The sequence below is a fragment of the Thermobia domestica genome, chromosome 14, assembly GCF_964235325.1.
Source record: "Thermobia domestica chromosome 14, izTheDome1.hap1.1, whole genome shotgun sequence".
In the NCBI taxonomy this organism is placed as follows: Eukaryota; Metazoa; Arthropoda; class Insecta; order Zygentoma; family Lepismatidae; genus Thermobia; species Thermobia domestica.
In genome coordinates this window covers 141311816-141335375 of record NC_137467.1, presented here as the reverse complement: position 1 = coordinate 141335375, position 23560 = coordinate 141311816, and the positions used below count along the sequence as shown (strand labels likewise).

Genomic DNA, 23560 nt, shown 5'->3' with positions numbered 1-23560 from the left:
GCGTTTGGATTACGCAGAAATTGCGCGAATTGCCAATGGCAACCAGTATCCCGGTTGGGACGAACTTTAAAAAAAGTCGGTAAAGCACGCGGGTAGTAATCCAAAGGTTGGTGGTTCACGCCCACCCTGGAGTACATTTTTTTTTTACTTGTTTAAAGTGTTTTTCAGACTCACCTTAATGTAAACACATTATGAATATATGCGATTTAACATATTTTGGGGGAGTAATTTTATGGTTCATTGACTCTTACGCCATGAGGAACATAACTAGAACATACTAGGTACGTTCTCCAGGTATCACGCGGTCAAATGGTAAACAAACTGTTGCACCAGGACACTTTAGGACGGTTGAGGGATGTTGTGCGCAGAAAGAGGGCTGAATTATGGGAAAACCAGACTTGGATGGTGCATCGTGCAAACGTGCTACTCAGGCTTCGCTTCTTATCTGCTGTTATCTGGCAAAACATCAGTCTCCGTTGTGCCCCAACCACTCTACTCTCCGGACATAATTCCAGCAAACTTTCTCCTGTTTCCGAAATTTAAAATTACTTTGGAAAGACGTCGTTTCCAAACCATAGAGGAGATTTAAAATAATGCGACAAGAGACTTCCGCTCCATCCCAGAAAGTGCTTTCCAGAAGCATAAAAAAAAATTTTAAAAAATGGAAGAAACGTTGGAAAGGGTGTATTGACAGTACAGGGGAATATTTTGAGTGGAAAAAGTGCTTAAAATGTTGCACAATAAGAGATTAAAATGTTATGGCGAAAGTTCGGTTTCTTTTTGAACACACCTCTTATGTATCGTGATGACAATCAGCAAGGGGTATTCTAAAGGAAAGATTTCTTCGATTAGTGTTTTCAGTATCTTAGTCCGTGTGCGAGAAGTTAGCCTGCTTCCGGATTCGACAATTTAGAGCTTGTGTTTAGAGGTTGAGACGTATCCTAGAGATTTTTGTTCACGCAATGCAAAACTTGCGTTTTAGTTTGCACTAGCATAGTAATTATAATTCCTTTTTGCATTCTCGTCTAATAGAATGTGAAGCGTCTTCAGTGACTAAAAGATTTTTTTAAAGCATCAATTGTTTGATTTTGATAAATGAGTGGTTACTGGAATGGACTTCTGTTGAGAAAAATTCGTATTCGAGTCAAACTTGACGAAAAGTTTTAATATGATTGAATTTCAGTTTCAATCCATAGGTCAGTAGAGCAAAGAAGATCTCCTGTAGATAAGAAATAACATATACTCGAATGACGAAGAGGAAGGGGACTGGAATATGTCACTGAATGGAGAAAAAGATTTACGAGTTTATTTCCTTCAATTGTTTTAAATTTGGTACCATTTTCTAATTCAAGTATGATCAGTGTTTTATCTCTCCTTGCATGCAGTATATAATAAGCAGATATATTACACACACAATTAATTATAATGTTAGTGATATATAGTGTTCATTGGGCAAAACACTCCAAACAATACAGATTCATCTTGGCTTGCAGAAATGGATATCCTTCATTTTTATTATAATTTGGCCGTGAAATAAATGCCTGGGAGATATACAACCCCTATATACAACAGTGGTATTGGAATGTGTAACATAGGATATGATGCTTTTTTTTTTTTTTTTTTAAGAATTTCAACACTTCCAGTGCAACCCTAAAAATGTAATAAAGAAACAACGGCCACATTTTTTAAAATTGGAATCGACACAAAATTTGGAATCGACTAGTGAAAACGGTATATTTCTAACACCTGTGGTTTTTGATATTTCGTTGCCGAAAGGATTGGAGACAAACATAAAACTTTTCTTTGGAGCCACCGACAAACCTAGCATTTTAATATATAGGTGAGATATGGTATCAAATGCTTTACTCAAATCTTATAATGTTATCCCAACATGAAGATTAACTTCCAAATTTTCCAGTACTTCTGACACTATATTTTCCATGGCTTTAGTCGTGGAACGTCCAGGCCTAAATTCAAATTGTATATTATGAGTTTTTTTTTTCATATTTTAACATTTGGTCCTTAATAGATTACTTAAAAATCTTAGATATCATTGGCACAAGGAATATTGGACGATAATTAATAAGCTAACTTTTATTTTTCTTATGAATCGGAACTGTAACAGTCAATTTAAGGCAGCCTGGAAATTTGCCTTCAAACAAGTATCCAATTGAGTAAATATACCAAGGGTTCGGCAACTACATTTCTTATTTTAGTATATTGTTAGGGAACCTATATATTTTCTTACTATTCTAACCTTTTAATTTGTTGACCACTGACAATATAATTCACATCATTCTTGTTTATTCGCATATCTTCTGTCAAACGTTCGCGCCTGCCTCTTTGCTGTGCCCCTGTCCTGACTCGGTAAGATAGCATTTTCGCTTATAGTGATCAGTGATCACCTATATCTACTGGTTTATCTTTTTGCACAGTCGTTTTATGGCATACATCTGGATGAACATTTTTAACCTTTGGGGAAGCCCTCTTACAGTTAATCTGCACACTTGAACGCAACTCCTACCCTAAGAAATAACTTCTAATAAGTGAATCTCATGATGAAATAATTGCATATATTATAAGAAGATAACATAATCATTTCTCATTATCTTATTGTAATGCAGTTTGCACGTATATTATCGAATTGTAGGCAATTAATTCCTTATGCGACAGGAATCAAAAAGCATATATATAATTTGACTGACTACTCTTAACCTGCACTCGATATTTCTGTATATGAAGTTCTCAAGTTAATATTTATACCTATCGTTGCTTTTTGTAATTCAACAATAACTAATGGCATGTATGCACTGTAAGTACATAAATCGTGTATATTGTCAACAAGATTATTTGCAATATATTCCAGCCCAGGAACTTGGTGTTGTTTATTGGGATAATGTACACTTTGAACATGATATAAATATGAAAAAAAAATCATAGAAAGATATATGCTTTATATATTGCTTTATAAATCTCTAGTAAAGCTTTTCGCACCGTTTTTTTTTTTTATTATTATTTATTCAAGTATGGAAGCATCAAAGAACATGTTTTATGGGCATTTTGCAGTCACGTGTGCGATGTCTGGGGGCAGTGACGTCACAAACAATGAAGGCGGCTTTTTAAAAAGGGTAAATTTTAGAGCTTTTTTTTAAAAGAAAAAAATTCGTGACGCATCCCTATTAATCTTAGAAACATAGCTTGTACCTCGTTGGTTTCGTTATAAAGCAGTTTCCAAATGTAGCACTCAAATTTCCCTATTATGTACCAGAAGCGGAAAAATCCCGCCCGAAGCGAAAAAAGAGATTTTTTAACTAAAATTTGCTTCTGGGGAAATTTTCTCCCCTCAGGTACACGATAAGGATATGCAAGTTATACCGTTTGAAAGGCCGATTCATGCCGAGCAAGACGAGGTACGATTTATGTTTCTACAATGATTAGTCTTTATGCTTAAGGCGATTTGATAGAAATTGACTGAGAATGTATTATCGAGGGAAAATTGGTAAATCGGCTATAGCGTCAAGACTATTTTTCCCCGTATATTCTTTGTTCCTCATTATTTTCACAATGAAGCAAAGTTTTTTTGGTACCATTCGCATGTGCGTGTCATATACATGAGTGTAGAAATTCGCGATAAAAGAGGATTTTTTCTAAAAATCCCTTTTTCCCACTTTGAACAGGAATTTCTCGTATTTGGTACGTAATAGGAAAAATTGACTGATGCAATTGGAAACTCTGCTTCATTAAAATAAATAAATACATAAATAAATAAATAAATAAATAAATAAACGAGGTACGAACCATGATCCTAGCGTCAATATTGTTGGTACTGTAGCTGCTTGACTGAAAGCCTAAAAAAAATAAAAGGGTTAATTCAAGACAAAATGACGTCAGTGCTGACCTTAATTTTATCAAATAATATATGAGCAAGAATCTTGTTCATGCTTTCTTTTATCGTGCTGAATGAACCCTCTTAAGAATGTGTGAAATCAGAAACACACATAGAATTTCATCAATATAAGTTGAAATTCCCAATGTGGTATATATATATATATATATATATATATATATATATATATATATATATATATATATATATATATATATATATATATATATATATATATATATGTATATATAAGGTATTGTTGGAGGGAGGTTTAAATCTGGGACCTGTCTGGTTACGCCAGCACTGTGAAGTCAATCTGTGCATGGTTTAATCTGGTGCAACATTTCAGATTTTGCCAGAAGTAGAGCAAGATTGTTCACTGACATAGAGTTTCACGTATTTTATGAATATTTTAGTATACAATTTATTAAAAAGCTCTCAAATACACAGGGCAAAGACCCGTGACTTCTTTTAGAGACAAATGTCAGTGATTGGCAACACTGGTCACGCGTATCATGAGTCGATTATTTGTTTGTTGTTGTTTTACTCTGCCATCCTGTTATCTGCTGACACGATATAACGAGTATAATAATCTTGATTTGAGACACTGAATATGGGTATTTTACTTACGGGTAATTATAGCCAAAAGCAGTTTAAAAAAAATATATTATTAAAATAATTGTATATGTGTTATTCAAGAAATATTAAGTAGATTAATTACAGCAATTGAATGTTTTTATGTTTTATGTTTTTCATCAATTGAATGTGTAGCTTAATTGCATGTAATAAAGTGTTCTCGAAATTAATTAGAATATAAGTGGCAGCTGTAATGCGCAATAAAATAGAAAGTGTATGTGGTTAAATTAGATAGAGGAACTAGCATAAATTAAGTCAAATTGTGTTTTTCAATTTTGAATCTAACATGTAATTTAATATGGAAACAATAGTTAATCTATATACATATATATAAAGAAAACAAAAATGGCAACGTATGTGGAACGGGGTGCGGTATAAAAACAAAAAATAGAAAAGTTTGGGAAGGACATTATCAAAGTATAATGACGGTTATAGCATGTGTTTTGTTTAGCGCATAACGCAAGTAATTTGTTTTTATTGCACAGTTGCACTTCTATTGTTTTCATTAGGTAACTCGTGTTTTTGAGATGACTGTAACTTATATTCGTTCTGGGATCATAAGAAGTTATTTTATTTTGGACGTAATTACTAGAAGTATTCGATGTAGAAGCTATTCTTCGCGGATTCAGTGTGGTGCAAAGTTACATCCATGTACTTCATTTATTTCTCGTGAAATACATACATCGAGCGTTTTCCATAAGAGACGAAAGACAGCAGAGGAAAGAAAGAACAGAAATATTATTCAGTATACCCCTAAAAGTAAACAAAAAAGTGAAAAAGTAGTTGGAATATGGAATAATATGACTGTGAGTGAATTGGCTCGCGTTTTAAACAAAGATATTGACACTGTTTTTGAAGCCATGTTGTACGTTCAAAATGCAGAAGGTTACAATTCAAAAAATTCTATAATTGATCAACCGCAAGTGATAAAAGACATAGTAAAAAGGTGCGGCATGAGATTTACGATTATACCTCCACCTGGAAGCGAAATTATAGAAAATAAAAATAAAGATGTAAGCAGAAGACCACCACCGGATTCATCAGTATTAGTTAAAAGACCACCTGTAGTGACTATAATGGGTCATGTTGATCATGGAAAAACAACGTTGTTAGATACACTCCGAAATACTTCTGTAGTTGAGACGGAGTTTGGTGGAATAACTCAACACATAGGTGCATTTTCTGTGAGATTAAAAGAGGGTGAAAGTGTAACATTTTTGGATACTCCGGGTCATGCAGCATTTAGTGCAATGCGTGCTCGTGGTGCTAATGTTACCGATTTGGTTGTGTTAGTGGTTGCCGCAGATGATGGAGTGATGGAACAAACAGTAGAATCTATCAGAATGGCGAAAGAAGCAGACGTTCCAATTTTAGTAGCTATAAATAAAATTGACAAGTCAGGTGCAGATATTGAAAGAGCGAAGAAGATGCTGTTGGAACACGGTTTGCAGCTGGAAGATTTTGGGGGCGATGTACAAGCTGTACCCGTATCCGCGCTGAAAGGTACAAACTTAGACACACTTGTCGAGGCGATAATCCTCCAAGCTGAAATTATGAATCTTCGTGGAGATCCCAAAGGAATGGTGGAAGGTGTGGTCATTGAATCCAGGACTGACGCTAAGAGGGGAAAGTTATCAACAGCTATAGTGCAGCGGGGAACATTACGTAATGGTTGTGTACTTGTAGCTGGCAAAGCATGGGCAAAGGTTAGAGCTATGTTCGATGACAGCGGACGACCTATTAAGGAAGCGCCTCCATCGTCTCCTGTAGAAATATTGGGTTGGCGAGAACTTCCATCAGCTGGTGATGAAATGCTAGAAGTAGAATCAGAACGAAGAGCACAGGAGGTTATGAAGTGGAGAAGATCAGAAGAATTTGAGAAGAAGGCCGAGGAACATTATATAGGAGCTATGGCCAAATTGCAAGAACATCTTAAAGTGTATAAAGCGAAGCTAGAAGAGAAGCGTCGAATGGGACGATTTAGAATGAAACCAACAGGTCCGAGGGAAAAGGAAATTAAGGATACAGATGATGGGCCAACGCTGAATATTATAGTGAAAGGTGACGTAGATGGTTCCGTCGAAGCAATTTTGGATGTTCTGGAAACTTACAATTCTCATTCGAGTTGTAAATTAGATATCGTTCATTATGGTGTTGGTAATGTAAGTGAAAATGATATTGAGCTGGCAGAGACTTTCAAAGCAGTTGTGTATTCCTTCAACGTTCAAACACCTGATAAAATTAAAGTGTTAGCTAAAGATAAGAAGGTGTCCGTTCGTCCTCATAATGTTATTTATCGCTTAGTGGATGATATCAAGAAAGAAATTAATTCTAGACTTCCTGAAGAAGAACAAGAAGTTATCATTGGTGAAGCAAATGTCCTTCAAGAATTCATTGTAACAGAAGGAAAAAAGAAGGTTCCTGTCGCCGGTTCTCGTTGTACCAAAGGACTTTTGAAAAAAGCTGCTAAGTTTAAATTGATCAGAGGGAATGATGTAATTTATGATGGGAAACTAATTTCGATGAGGCATTTAAAAAATGAAGTGGATTCCATTAAGAATGGTGTCGAATGTGGCCTTATGTTAGATAGTACGCAGATTAGGTTTAAACCTGGTGATACTTTAGTGTGTTACGAATTAACAAGTGTTCCTCAGGAAACAGATTGGGATCCAGGATTTTAATTTATTCTCAGGTTATGTAAAGAAAATGCCATCCCTTTCTGTAGAGTGATGATGGTAGTTTGAGTTCAGTTGCTCGTAGACATTCTGCAAAGATTTCGGCAACATGCAATATTGACGTAAGAACAAACAGTTTGAGAGTAGTGAAATGTATAAGTGTAATACTCTCACGTTTGTGTTTCTAATATTTGTGATTCACTCATATTGTTTCATTTCCCTGGTGCGTTCTTTGGTGACATCTAAAAATTGCTACACTGAAAACATACGCGAAACTCCTCTCAGAATTAGCTGTTAACTTTACTCCTCAAAAACTTTTTTTTTTAATTTTTATTTTATTTGATTTATTATTATTACTATTTTTTGTGTGTTCTTGACTTCATAATGTTCGTCACTAATCTTAAATCTAACCTTTCTGTTAATAAAGCAGTAATGGAATTTCATGTAACCGTTGGTCACTTAAACATAAGAGACTTTCTGGAAACAGTATGATTCAAAGATTAAATGGGTAGCTGTCTTTTAGTTTCTCCTGCAATCTTGCACATCCAATGTTACTTATGTCACAAAATATAGCTGAGCGAGCGAAGGCGGTCAGCCGCAGGGCTCGTTGTTTTATACACACACAACGTCTTTATCACAATTCAGGAAAAAAAAAAAAAAAAAAAAAAGGTACTCGCCTCTGGAGGCGTGAAACGAGTTGGGAGAGATTATACATGCCATCCTATTAAATGCTAACTACTAAATTTAAAAACTTCATCCATTTTGTACACGGAGAAATTCTAGATATTTGTAAATTCACATTTATGTTGCTGAGATAGTTTTTCTGTTGTTATTCAGTATATTGAGAGGTCCCATGTAGCGTAGTCGGTAACGCTTTTACTTTTGATGCAAGCACTCTCGGGTTCCATTTCTGATGGGGGACGCTCAGTTGAAAACGTATAACAACTTTATCAGGCCAGCTGTCCTGAGTGAGTTTTTTCATGGAATTTACTAATATACACAATGCAGATGTCAACATGGTACATAACACATACAGGTTCCAGGTCGCTTGCTCCTTTCCCCGCATAGTAAGCTCGGCGAAGGATGTTATCCCTCATACGTAACGGGCAAGCAGCACATTGATGGCATCTCTCTAAATATATGGCACATTGGTTTTTCACTAGTTTTCGAGGAATTAAATTACATACTTCTTTCATCAGGAGAGATCCACAGGAAAGGAAAGATCTTAATAATAAGTGCAGTTTCGCAGTTTTTAGATGTCACTGAAGGAGGTCAGAGAACACTGAAACCGTATGAGTAAATCAGAAATTCGAGGTGCAAGGCAAAACTGTTCTTAGTCCAGCATAAGGCCACCGGCACTTACTGATCCTTTTGAACTAGATAGACAGTTCTAGTACAATCACCTGCATAAGTGCAATTTACGCTTTTTCTTTTGTTCGTAATAATGAATAAACCTATCTACCGTTAATTATACATCAGTAAATAGTGTTAATTTGGCCTTTATTACGAATGAACAGAATGATTGATTAATGAACTAGAAAGACGTTCCAAATTTACATAGATCTAAAACTTTATGGCTTACACAAAACACCAATCAAGTAGTGAATTTCTTCATAAATGGATTCAAATGATGTCTGATTTATATATATATATATATATATATATATATATATATATATATATATATAGGGCGTTTGATATCTTTGTCACGAGCTAAAGCCTCAAAAAGGTTATTAAAAAAAAATTTGCAAAATATATTAAACCCGATATAATAATTATCATGTTTAGCAAATTTTGATGAGCAGTTATTTCGTTCTTAGGCACTCTTAAAAATATATAAACAGAAATTTCATAGGAACTTAATTTACAATATACTTTTTTTAAATAGCAACACAGGGACTTTCCCGTACTGTTATGGCTAGCACACTTGCCGTGATTGAATGTGTTTACAGGTTCGAATCGTGCTGGAATATTGTGTCTTACATAGAAACTAGGTAGATCCCACATTATAGTATGTTCTGAGTTTATATATGATAAACAAAGGAAAAAATCGATTTTGTATCTCTCTCATTTTTTTTTTTTTTTTCACTCTGTATGTCATATATTACTGAGATTCTTCTACCCAATGGTTAATAATATATGAGATCCCTGTTATTAGGATCACTCCTTAATGTCAAGAATTTGTGCGTAAAATGATTTCATTTGTAGGAAATATCTGAATTACCTGTTCAAAATGTTTGCAGGAGCTGCTTTATATATTTCTTTCTTTCAGTGAATCTTCAATTCGGTACTGTGTACAGAAGGTCGTTTCACGTGTATGGTAACTTGTTTGGACGATGTGAAAGTCTTGTCTATTAGCTATTGCCTTTTATCTGAGTTTCCACTGAAGGGAACTGCGTTGAAGAAAACTGATCAAGTTTCAGTTTTTGTTGGCAAACTTACCATCGAGTGTACTTGGTTGTCGATATCCCAAAGCTGGTTTCAGCAACGGAAACTGACAAAAATCCATGGGAAAAGCTTCCGGAAATTTAATATCAATATCTGTAAAAGAGAGTGCGTGAATTCTCGTGACATGTGTCATTCGATTCATGTAAATTACCATTGACTTTAACTTATGACTTGGTGTCTGGTCCTGATGAATGACAACGCGAGGTGTGTCGTTGCCATACGGGGATGAAATCACATAGCGATTCCAAAATGTTCTCATACTGAGTGGCATGGACTGAGCTATTTGTTCACTGCGTAGAGAAAGTTTTCCATTACCCAGGTATATCAGTGACCACTAAAGTCGCATGGAAAACTGTCAGTACATTCATGTATCTAATCAGAACGACGTATGGATTTATTCTTTGCCGAAAGTATAAATTTCCGACTTTTCCCCGCAAGATGGTGTTCGTTCAGCTTTAGCTGTGCGTTCGACTAGTGCGTTTTTCTCTCCATGATATATGAGGGACCCAGCATGTGAACTCGATTCGTTTAAGGGATCTAACGTCCCTTTCAGCACTGAGGTTTTGTGAGACTTGACCCTGAAGCTTAACGTAAGATCCGGACTACATGAGCTCCTGTCGCTAATCGAACCCGGGTCTCCCACGCCGAAAGGTAAACGTTAACCGTAAAGCTACGAAGGAACTCTTACATGAATTCAAGCATGATGTTTCTTTACAAGTTGTAAATTTTTTCATGGGAAATGTTTTACTGCGTTTTCTATGTTCTGAATAAATGAGTTTCACATCACAGCAAGGAACGCGATTGTTCACATCAGGGAATTGCCTGGACTTCCGACCTGTACAGTGCTCATTATTAAAAGTTCCAGCAACAGGAAAGGTCCAGTTTTATTGTGCTGATAGACCTGCCTTTTTCCTCCAAGACTATACAAGTGACATGGACCTCCAATTAAAGGTGGAATTTAAACTTTAATGCGCTCAAGTTGCAAAATTTTCCCTTCGAGATACGAACCCGGAAGCCCGTGGACTAGAAAATGAAATTAAATCTTTAAGTTTAACGTCCCACGGTTATGCCGGTTAGGCTAAAGGAGACGCTGATAATGAGAGATGAGTGAAATGGTGGAATGAAGAAAACGGGAGAACCCCGAGAAAACCCATGAGCACGGTGTTTGTCCACCACAAAGTCCACACGGCGCGAGCTGGGATCGAACCAGGGACCCCAAGCACCGGAGGTGAACGCTCTACCACTGACATTCCCCCTCCCGTGGACTAAATCAGCAGAGGGGGCCCGTTTTATTGCAGTTCAGCACTGTATTGTTTCCTTTTGACTATAATTAAAACCAGTTTTGGAAAGAGCGGAAATATAGCCCTCTCAAAAGGCTAGGCTTTTCGGAACCATATGACCAATTTCAGACACCAGAGCTATTTACCCTGTGATTCACTGTGTAGCACTTTTGAACTACCCTTAGGTGACGCCGCGTAATGTAGTCGCTAACGTTCTCGCCTTTCGTGGGAGCGGTTCCGGATTCGATTCTCAGTGGGATACCCAGTCGAAGACTTACAGCTTTTTAGGCCAGCCATGTGAGCGAGGATTTCCTTTTCTTTTCTTCATTCACATTAGACAAATGCGAGATGATACCTTTCCGTCCTTCAACCTTCCCTAGATAATGTGCTCGCCGAGGGACGTCATTCCTCACACGTGACGGGGTTAAGGGCATAGATACCGATAATGCCGAAAAATATGTATAAATAAAATCAAACTACTCTTATAACAGATTCCTTTGTGCACACTTGCTACTACCAAGTGTTCGAATTTGTTACCGTAAACATGAAACCGTTATAGAACACAGTTTTTTTTTTTTATTTATTTATTTATGAATATCGATGTTTTCATTAGTAGCTCTTTACGATTCCATATTTAATGCAGATATATACTTGTTTGTAGTGTCAAACATTTACTGCAGGGATATTCAAACAAGTGTGTCAATACAAAACACTAACTCTATGGCCTATGAATCCAGGAGACTCAATGCCGCGTTAACAATACCTCTCCATTGGCTTCTGTTCTTAGTCAACTGAATCTATTTTCTACTTTGTATTCCTATTTCTGCGAGATCCATCTTGTCCTCCCATATGCGCTTAGATCTTTCTAATGTCATTTTTCGATTGGATTTCTAGTTAAAACTTCGAAATCGTTTCTACTTTCTTCCATTTTAGCTACGTGACTTGCTCACTTGAGCCTCCTAGATTTGATGATCCTAACAATGTTCGGTAAACGGTAAAAAATTATGCGGTTCCTCATGAAACTTCCACCATTCCCCACTTCCGTTCCTGTTAGGTCCGGATATTTGTCTCAGGATTTTTTCCCCAAATAATTTCAATCTGCGTTCTTCCCTCAGAGTAAGCGACCATGTTTCATAACCATAGAGCACAACAGGCATGATTACCTTTTATATTTTTAAGCTTCAAATTTCTCGACAGAATTCGCGACAACAAAAGATTTTGAACTGAATAATAACACGAATTTCCTTCTTAAGGTCGACATTTAATTTCTTCGTGAATATGATTTTGGTCTGTTAACATTGATCCTAAATATTTGAAAGTATCTACTTTGTCGAAAGTATTATTTGTTATTTTGACACATCCATAATTTGCAATTTTGCGATCTTGGCGAACTTCCTTGTATTTAGCTTTCTCTGCACTTACTTCCAAACCCATGTCCCTTCAACCGTTTAATAAAACCTTTGCATTTCTTTCGATTGTTGTATCATTCCTTATTATATTTACATCATCAGTATATGCCATAATCTGGTGAATACCATTCAGTTCTAGGCCCTGGTACCTGTCTTTGATTTTCGTTATAGCGTACTCTAGAACAGAATTCAATAATAATGGTGACAGCAAATCTTGTTTCAGGCCATTCTCGACGTGAAAACTCGTGGATAAGAATTTTGCTACTCGAACTTTACTTTGGGATTCGTTTAAACACACCTTAATTAAACTAACTAGCTTTTTCGGTATTCCAAATTCTGTACGAATGTTGTACAATCCTCCTGACCGAGTCATAGGCCTTTCTAGAATCAATAAATAGTTGATGTACAAAGATATTGTGTTCCCATTTCTTTTCATATATTTGTCGAATGGTAAATATCTACTCAATAGTTGATCAATTTGGCCTAAATTCGCGGTGATTATCTTCAATAATTTCTTCTGCATATGAGGTCAATCTTGCTAATAGAATATTTGAGAGGTTGTTCAGAAATATTTAGAAAGATTCACAGAACACTTAAAAGGAAAAGTTTCTTAAGCACGGCAAAACGTATTTTAGTCTTGCAGTAAAGTAAGTGTAATATACTTATATATTAGAGAAATGCAGACAAGAACCTATATATTGGTTATAAAAAAAAAGTGAAAATGTGACACAGGGCTGAGGATCAAAACCTGGTTCTTCAGCCTGCTCTGTTGTCAATTACTCACTATACTATTCAGTCCTTTTCAATGTTGAAGGCGGTGCTCAACGTCTTAGATCATGTAGCTGTGAGCTTACCATTACCAACATTTTTTGTGTTTGTTTGTTTGTTAAACCCAGGGAGTATTTCTGAATTGTCATATTTATGTCTGGGTCTGAGAGGTAAACTATGCCAAGTCACTGGCCGAAATTGAGTTATCATATTTTTCTTTAGTTACATTAGTACGAGTGACACTAGAAACGTTTTGAGATGTGGACAACTGGAATGCAGGAAGTGAACAATTTTTCCGTCAATAAACAATCGACGCAATTCAAACAAATATTGTCTTGCAAACACTTTTTCGCTTCTCCTGTGGAATTAATATTTTATGACATACTAGTTTACTTCTCAGCCCCAGATATATGTATAAAATCTGTGATGTCATATATGTAATTCAACCGTTGATATGTAAATGGTTTCGTTCACTACATTTGTCATTTGTACAACCCACATAATCCATGAGATAGAGCACTGCCCACAAGAATGAAAATGCATAGCTGATCTGTGATGTGTCTGAGTAGCGTAGTGTTTGGAGATCAGTCTCGTGTTTTTGCTATGGAAATCAGTGTAAGGTATTTAAATGATTTTATTTTCACATGAAACTATTGAAAAATCAGGCATACTGACTATTGAGCTGTCAAGCGATTAAAATGTGGTCCCTCTATTGTCGAGTATATGCTGTACTACGGTGCTACCAGCGATGCATCAGTTCTTTTATTAGTGATTTAATTCCATACTTCATCTTCTTAGATAAAGGTAATTATTTTGTAGTAGGAATCTGATATTCTGACAATATTTTGCATAGCGATCTTTTCCCTTGAAACACTTTTAATCGTATGAATATACAATAACCAGTAGGAATTGATACTTCTCAATATATATTCTTTAGTCGATAGCTTCGAAGCAAATGACCGATTTGAGTATACAACTCTTTTTGTATATAGGACTTAATCCCCCGTAAGTTATTAAAATGTAAACTCAAAATGGCGTATTTGCTTCTGAGACATTAATATAAAGCACAAAGTTGAGAGTAAGTGTACAATTTTAACTAATACTTACCTGTTATGTGACCTGGAAGTCCTAATCGGATTGTTATATTCCTGGTATAATTTCAATAACCAACCCAGTCTTCGACAGCTAAACACCAATAAAGAGCTACGGCTTCACAAATATTTTACATACCGGTATGTGAAAGAAAAACTAAGTTGAATAAAATATTAAAATATTTGTGAGCCGAAGCTTTTCATCAGCGTCTAGCAGTCGAAGGCAACAGGATTGGTTGCTGAAATCGTATTAGAAATATAACAATCTAATTAGGATTCCCAGGGCACATAAAGGTGATCGTTAGTTAACAGGTGTGTAGATTGTGTATCTGTTACGGTATGTAATTTACTTTTCGACTACAAACTGTGATTAAAAGCAGAAAATAGTTCGTTGTAAAATACCCATTGAATTGTGCATTCTTGAATGAAGTAATTACATAGTTACGGGCTTTATTCAAGTTCAAGTGATAATTAACTTCAAGAAATTTGATCTTCCGTATGGCACCTGACTAGAGGCGCATGTGCCTATAGACGCGAAACAAATTGAATTCACCACTTTTCAGGAAATAATCTTTCCATAGAATAGTAATCTTTTAGTATTCTTTATATACTTTGTATTCTTCCTTATTAGCAATTATTACTGGCAAATTTTTAAGTTTGTAGCCAGAGAGAATTGAAGAATAAGTATTAACAGAAACTTGTTTACCGAATAATAGTAGAATTATATACTATGAGAAGCCAGTATGAGTTATAACGTAATCTTAAGCACTATGCAATACAATTCATGATGATCATATTAAACAACAAAATTGTATCTGTTTACTACTGTGCAAGTTCTGTCGTATTGCAAATGTATGCAGATTGTAACTGTTGTATATTTTTTTTTAAAGTAGTTGACCTGTTCTACGTCAATTGTCTGTATCATTAGTCATTTTGTATTATACTATATTAAGTCCAGTTTTGTAATTGTGTATTCTTCTTTACTAACTGATTCATACTAGCTTTGCTATATTGAATAATTTACACTAAAATACAAATTGCTGAGGAAAGCAACGTTTATTATAAAATAATAAATGTGTGATAGTTTCGCCAACTAACTGAGCATATTGGTCTTTACTGTTTTTCAATAAAACATAAGGGCTGTTTATTAAATTCCCAAATCAATGCTGTAAAAATATAAGGACTGCATATCAACTATTCGTGCTTTCTCCTCTTCAGAATATTTTCGTGCTGCACCTACTGACCGATTTCAACGTTGTCGCCATCTATGGAAACAGTAAGGAAAGCCTGTTCTGGAATGCGCAGTGTTTCCTCGTCGTGTTGTTCTGGCTGGTGTCCAATCGTTTCTCTTTAACACTTTAAGCGCCAAGGGTCAAAATCAGAATTTTCCTCTTGGGACCAACTACATATTTTCTATTTTCCCTTATTTGGCCATGTGCATAAATTGTATGCACAAAAAGTTTTTACCTGTGGGCCATGTGCATATATTTTCTGCATGATTCAGTGTACTGATTATAGGCTTGTGTAGAGATTTTCTACACAATTATCGTTGAAACAGATGTAGAAATATTTAGTACTGGCCCCTGGGAACAGCATATAGTGATGGACCATTAATTACTCAAAAGTTGGTAGCACTGCAGGCAGTCAAAGTTCATTGTTGTTAGAAGCTACATTGTAGTGCATTTCAGTTAACATTACGCTGTTGTGAGAAGCACCTGCTCCGTGTAATAATTCTTTTTCACCTCAATATGGCAAACGAGGACGCAATAAGAGATATTTTGCAAGGAATGGAAAGTGATATGAGTGACTTGAGTGAAGATTTATTTAGTAACATCACTAATTCTGATGATCCTCCTTTTTCACCACCCGAGACTGTCAGTGATTCTTCTAGCAGTGAAGAATATGAAGATATCCTTAAGCCATGCCGGAAAAGAAGACGTAGATCAGAGAATGGTGAATCAATATTTAGTGGCCATCAACTGAATTATTCCGAAGCAGACCCAAAGGAAACCGAATCTGGGACTAGTTCCACAAAAGAAATTGTGTGGTATCCAGTGTCTGGAAACTTGCACGAGTTCGAATGTGATTTCGATAGTGGTGTGACGGGCGAGGTTATTGACATTTTGCAAGGTACAAAAGACGTTCTAAAGTACTATGAGCTATTTGTTGATGACTCAGTATTGGAATTAATTGTAACTGAAACGGACAGATACACAGATCAATGTATTACTACTCACATTGAAAACGAAACGTCAACTGATCATGAACGATTGTCCATGTGGTATGATACAGATAAGAGTGAAATACTCCACTTCTTAGGTTTGATTTTATGGATAAAAAACCAAATATCAGGAAAAACTAGTCTAAAAGCCCACTATACGAAACTGGTTTGAACTACTTCCTAGTATGTTTCATTTCTCTGATAACGAATCAGTGAACAAATGTAACCGAAGGCATAAGGTCAATCCCCTTATTGCCATGCTGAATGAAAAATTCAAGACTGTGTATATACCCGAACAAAATTTATGTATTGATGAGACAATAGTACCGTTTCGAGGAAGGCTTAGTTTCAAGCAGTACATACCAGGTAAGAGACACAAATAGGGACTGAAATTATTCAGGTTTTGTGTCAAGGGTGGATACACTTGGTACATAAAACTCTACGGAGGAAAGGACGCTAAATCAACAAATCAAGCTGTGTCAACAAAGATAGTGATGGAAATGATGAGTACATTATTGAATGCCGGTAGAACGTTGTTCACAGCTAATTTTTATACCAGTGTTGCTTTGGCTCAAGAACTCAACAGCAATCAAACACATTTGATAGGAACCTTGAGGGAAAAACGGAAAGGAAATCCAAAACCAGTAGTTTCAGCGAAACTCCAAAAAGGTGAAATGATCGCTCTGCAAAGCCATACCAATGCAATGTGATTGTGCGGAAGTGGAGGGATAAGCATGATGTTTTATTTCTTTCCACCAAAGATGTGCCAACCATGACAGAAGTTACATACAAGCATAACAAGAACACAAGAAAAAAACTTCCAATTTTGGAATACAATGAAGCAAAGTCGTATATTGATGTATCCGAACAGATGGCTTCTTATGCAACAACAACACGGAAGGAATGAAGTGGCACCGAAAAGTAGCAATAGAACTACTTACTAACACGGCTGTAGTTAATGCGCACGCAATTTTCAAAAAGGTGACGGGCGGAACTTACGAAATTACTGACTTTCGTGAAAAGCTTTCCCTTGCTTTGATATTTCGTAAGAAGAAAGAAGACACAGTTAATCCCGATGGGCAACCTTCTCCAAGAAAACACATTCTTCAAACATCAGATTAGAAAAGGCGTCGTTGTACAGAATGCTATACGAAGCTGTCTCAGAGTTTCGGAAGAGCACATGCAGCGAAACACTCTAAGCAAGTTTTAACCTGGTGTCCCGGGTGTTCAGAGGACAAAACGATTTGCCAAGATTCCTTTTTTGAAAAACACATTGTAAGGTTGAAAAACTGAATATTCCCTGCTAACTTTTGAGATAAACTGTGATTTGTTCTTATATTTTCTTACCAGAAAATCTTTGTTATCTCTTGGTCTATAAAAGTTAAGAATGAATATTTAGAAAAAAATCAGAAAAATGTACTTGTTTGAAATGTTGTCTCCTAATACTTTGTAATTTCGAGCACTATAAGAACTGATTTAGCCAAACTTTTGAAATAAATTTATCGTAAATTTCAATAACATGAAAATTTACTTCTCAATTTTATCCCAGGGGCCACGTGTATATAATTTATGCACACTCCTATTTTCGCAAAAATCATCATAAAATATAATCAAATGTATAGAACAACAACAAAATTAATATTTTTTTAGCAAACAAAGAATAAAAAAAGAGAGACCCGAAACAGAAAAAATGAAATTTATGCATTGGCCTCCAGGAGAAAACAAAAGTGTGCATAAAATATATGCAATGGCCCCCAGGAACAGACCAAGTGTGCATAAAATATATGCACATGGCGCTTAAAGTGTTAAAGTGTATTTTAATATTAAGAACAGAAAGGTCATTGAGCTTAAACTGTACAAGTATAGAGGACGACAGGGGTGATATTTTTGTCCAGTAAGTTAGACATCTTTCCTGCAATGCAACGTGGAGCATTGTCATGTTCAAACATCACTGCCTAGTTCTCCGTTCGTTTATGACACAAAAAATCGCGTAACCGTTGTTACATAGCTATGTAGATTCCTTATTGACACTTTAGCCACAAGAAATAAATTAATGATACACGATCTCGCACATGTCAAAAAACACAAGCAGTGTTACCTTCATTCTCGATCAAACTTGTCTGGGTTTAGGTTTCGGGGATAGAGGTGGCCTCCATTGATACGACTGTACCTTAGTTTCAGGTCGGATTATGATTCAACAGTTATACAATTTATGAATCAAACTTGTAATGATACTGGCTCAAAATGTCGTTGGCAGTTGTTTCCTCTGATTCCCGCTGATGGGGTCCTGTGTAATAATCCTTGATAAAAATTCCGCCGATACGCACCGCTTCCCTAGGTCTTCGTATAGGGTTTGCTAGTATTTAACCATGCCGCAGTTTCAGAGTCAGTTCAACGATTGGATATCTCAAGTGCACTGACTTGAGCAGTTTTCTTTTCATTCCGGGCGACCAAATCGGGAATCATCCTCCCCAGATACACATCCAACTTGGGAACATGGAAACTACTGAAGGGTTGTGAACTACTCATTGATGCAACACTGAATGCTACTTGTAACATTTCATACGTCCCTGTAGCCCTTTTTCCAAGTTTAAAATAAAGTTTAACTAGATTCACTGTCCCTTTCGATCACCCATTTCAGAATCCAATACGGATCACACAGCATGCAGTCACATCTCTTCGAATATTGCCTGAGCTCAGGTAAACGATGACGCTGTGACGTCACCATAAGATGGTACATTAAAGATTTCGAATTACAATTAATAATTTTTGAGAGAAAAAAATTGGGAATTAAATGAACAGTCCTTGCAGAGTGCATTTTTTCCCATCGTGTCAGAAGTAACTCTGGGTTGGGACGAGAATAGTGGCTGGTCGTGTTCCACTCCTAGAGCCAAGGTGACAAAGTAACTAGTACGACCCAGGTGAGGGTGGGATTTATTTATCCAGCTGTATCTCAGGATCACCCAACTTATGTAAAATGAGTAATTGGGCATACCATCACGGGAAAGAGGATACAGGCAGCTGGAGGGTAATGCTACTCTATCGTCTCCTCTAAATGCTACTACATCGTCGTCTCTGAATGAATTAAACTGTGGTGTCTTGCTTTTACGTCGCACTTAGGGCTCATTAACATGTCCAGTATTAGGGGCACATAACTTAAGTTTGACCCCATGTACAGTATTGTTCAAAAGTGATACTAATAACGAAAGCTGGTTGCTGCCTTTCTTTCAAAAGCACTGTGACTTGTAGGTATTCTATCAACATAGCACAGCTTGTAATAATTGAGACTATTTTAAATGTTTTATTCGTGAATTACTTGGTTTTAAATCCATTATACTTATTTTCTGAAATGCTGTTGAACAATTATAGTAATTCTGAATATAAGTACAGTAGATTCAAAAACAAAACACGGATGAAAAAAGAAAGCACAATAATCAGTGAAGGATTTATGAAGTTTGGGACCCAAGTGCAGTATCCATTTTAGGCCCTACAATATTATTATTATTAAGCTCGTGTTTTCATATATAATATACAATGTACCCGATCATTACATGGGAAAATTCTTTTTTAAAAAGAAAGAATTTTTACTTTAACTTGAAGATGTGAATTGAATATGCTATAAAATAAAAATACACTGTAAAATAAAATACACTTTTGATTTTGAAGAAAACTCACCTACAGTTTGTTTCTCCTTGCTTTTCCGGCCGCAAATTGCTGTGTGAGTCCCTCAACTGCTATCCAATGGTTTTTATTGAATTTCTAATAGCAGTTTTTATTCTCTTTAAAACACTAAATGAACGCTCTCCACTTGCATTGGGTGGTAGAATGCTCATAAAAATTTTCAAAGCAATATCGGAAAAGAAAATTTCGGAAAAGAACTGTCAAATGTTTCTTTCGAATAAGTTTTAAGAAGTCACCAATAGATTTTATTTCAAATTCTTTCAAAAGTTCTAGAAAATGGACACATTCTTCAATTAGTTCACTCGATAAATCTTTAGGGTAATTCTTCACAATATTTCGAGCATTTTTTTTAATGCATTCTAAAAGAAGGACCCTAAGACGGGGTTACTGTGCACATCAGGGGTAACTTTGCACAAAATATGAAAAGAGTTGCAGTCATCTGTCGGTAAAACCATGAACTGTAAAGTGCCACCGTAAGATAGAACATCTAACTTGTATTTTGCTACAATGTTGACGGTTAACATCAGTTCTAATTACCCGGAGGGTTTGTTGTTGTAGAGGTATGGAAAGCATTCACTGTAAAGGCCAGGGTTGGCAAAAACTATGGTTTTTATTGAAAAAACCAAAAAACCCGTTTTTTTGGTTTAAATAATTTACTCTATGTATTTATATTAGATACGGACAGAAATTAGTTTGTTTCGCGTTGGTGTTATTAAGTAACAACAAGGTTATGCTGGAAGGGGTCATATAAGCTTAAAGCGGAATCCAAACCGCTTCTCAGCCCCCGCCAAGTGAACTTTGTGGTGGACAAACACCGTGTGCGTGGGTTTTCTCGGGGTTCTCCCGTTTCCTCCCACTTTCTTCATTCCACCATTTCATTCATTACTCATCACCTTTAGCCTAACCGGCATAACCGTGGGACGTAAATCTCAAAGCTTTTTCCAAACCGTTTCTCGTCTTCCGTCCAAGAAAATTGTCCATTTGGACACGAAACCGGGACTAATTGGTCACAAATGCAATTGCAGACTCACTCACGAAGGACTCCTGATAAAAATACGTTGTACTGATCTTTACATAGGCCTACTTGTTAATATAATTGTCAAGAGTCATTTCAGAAGGGCAAAAAGATAAACAGGTACACAAGTAAAAACATTATACAGAATTATATATAAATCGGGAAACTCCCGCCTTAGCCATTGGGAAAATCCTGTTATTACTTTAAATGTATTTTAACAAACAAAACACAGTTCTGACCAGAGCAGAATGAAATATATTAAAAACTATACTTACAATGTGTTACAGTTTCAAGGACCTAACGTCCTCTTCATCAGACACCAACACTCCTGGTGTCTGATGAAGAGGACGTTAGGTTCTTGAAACTGTAACACATTGTAAGTATGGTTTTAATATATTTCATTCTGCTCTGGTCAGAACTGTGTTTTGTTTGTTAAGCTACTTATCCAGAGCCATGGAGTTTGTTCATTAAATGTATTTGTATGTAAAATTTTAAGGTCAACATATCATAATCACTACGCTAAAACTAAGGTAATAAATTACAGATTTGGTATGTAGGTATCATTCAATAAAATTAAAACAAAGTCAAATCCAAGTTGATGTTGGAATCTACGTAGGCAGTTGATAAATTTTGCCAATTTCTATCAATAAGAAGCAAGCTTGGCTCTATAAAACAACAGATAATTTGGTTTCATTTCGTATGTTTAGGCTTAACATCCTTATGAAATACCAAGGTTATCACGGAGAAGACTTTCGCTTAAAGGGACACCTCGAATCGCTACTTGGTTTACACTTGAAAGATGGGTTGTGGTTCTACCGAGAATTGAACACGGGACCCCTTGATTAAAAGGTGAAAAGTAGATAAACGTAATGCGGATGGTTTAATATGTGGAAACGTCACCATTAAGTTCACACGATTTAAAGCATTTTTCGTTTTTTTTTTTTTTTTTTTTTTTTTTGTTTAAACCAGTTGGTTTTTCTGAAAAAAGAAAAAAAAACAGCTGGTTTAAACCAGCCAACCCTGGTAAAGGGCAGCAAAATTTGAAAGATGTCACCTACAAGAATTTCCTTCAAAGTTAAGTCAGTTTTGTAGAATACTACTGTGTATAATGGGACTTCGAAGCAATAGTTGAAATTGAAGTGTGAAACTTTTAAAGTAATAAGAAAATAAAACTGGGAGGAGGCGGTTTCAGCCTCTAATCGGGGTTACTTTGCACCGTTCCAAAGTAACCCCTTAAATATAGAATTACTCCTGCTGGTACGTCCTGCCTTCTAATTTTAGGTAAATTTCCTATTTAGGTAGATGCTGGAATGGATTTCATATTGGAAAATAAATTTCGAACAGTGGCGGATCAAGAAAAATAGTTTGAGAGGGACTTTCCCTCAGAAAAACTTAATTTTTTTAAGAAATCACTATACTTTTGGGGGAGTGGGGGCTTGAAGCTTATACGCATAGGAATGACTAACATTAGATTTAAAAAAAAAAAAAAATGCAATCTGGTTGGGCTTCAGCCTGAAAGCCCCAAACCCCTTAGATATTTCACTGATTACGTTTGGGATGATATTCTTGGACATAATAATCAATTCATGGGGATTTTTTTCCTATTCCTGAAGGCATTTTTGTGGGGTATATGCAAAGCTGTCAAAATGTGATTCCTGTACCGGTACCAGAAAATACATGATTGTCTTTACAAATATCGATAATTCATACTAAGTACTGACACCGGTACCATCATTCTAATATCAATATTTGTAGACTGCATGCAGCATATGCCCCACAAAAATGCCTTCAGGAACAAAAAAAAAAAAAAAAAAAAAAAAAAAAGTGAACTGATTTGCCTTGAATTGTTCATTATGTCCAAGAATATAATCCCAAACGTAATCAGTGAAATATGTAAGGGGTTTGGGGTTTCAGGCTGAAGGCCAACCAGATTGCATTAAAAAAAAATCTAATGTTAGTCATTCCTATACGTATAAGCTTCAAGCCCCTCCCCCCAAAAAAGTATAGTGATTTCTTAAAAAAAAAAATAAGTTTTTCTGAGGGAAGTCCCTCACAAACTATTTTTCTGGATCCGCCACTGTTTATATTTCAATAACTATGGTTCATTATGTTTGTAAGTTGCATGCGATTTTCTTCTTTTTTTTTAAATCTGGTGCAAAGTACGTTACGGTACGTTTAATTTATCGAGAAAAAAAAAGTAAAGTATCAAATTCATGGTAAACTGCTGATTCCTTTCCAATTCTGTTTCCTATTTGCAAATTATCAAATAAGTTGCGTTTTTGAGTAGTTCCCATGACCTCCCCCCAACCCCAATCTATCCACTGACATTTGTATGTAATGTTATGGTAGAGGACTCACTTTTCATCCAGCCACCGTTTTGCCCAGAAATGGCTCACGTCTGTGTCGAGTGAGCAAGGAATTGCAATGTTCACTCGCTGCTGCTTTTGTTG

General features: G+C 36.0%; 2 protein-coding genes across 2 annotated transcripts in view; both read left to right on the top strand.

The window, feature by feature from the left end:
• The first annotated feature begins 4392 nt into the window (after positions 1-4392).
• The window catches only part of LOC145670358 (methylcrotonoyl-CoA carboxylase beta chain, mitochondrial-like), a 63473-nt gene continuing 44305 nt past the window's right edge, over positions 4393-23560 (top strand). Inside the window, exon 1 of the mRNA XM_081738932.1 lies at positions 4393-4518. Within this exon, the coding sequence (XP_081595058.1) occupies positions 4500-4518 (19 nt within the window). The 5' untranslated portion in view covers positions 4393-4499. The remainder of the gene's footprint in view (positions 4519-23560) is intronic.
• On the top strand, positions 5033-7210 carry mIF2 (mitochondrial translation initiation factor 2). Its single transcript, XM_081738931.1, has one exon. It carries the CDS (start codon positions 5050-5052, stop codon positions 7201-7203), a length of 2154 nt encoding a protein of 717 aa, XP_081595057.1. The 5' UTR covers positions 5033-5049; the 3' UTR covers positions 7204-7210.

Bases quoted from the DNA above. Each gene is read 5' to 3' on its own strand.
- mIF2 (XM_081738931.1), top strand. From the start codon at position 5,050: ATGACTGTAACTTATATTCGTTCTGGGATCATAAGAAGTTATTTTATT.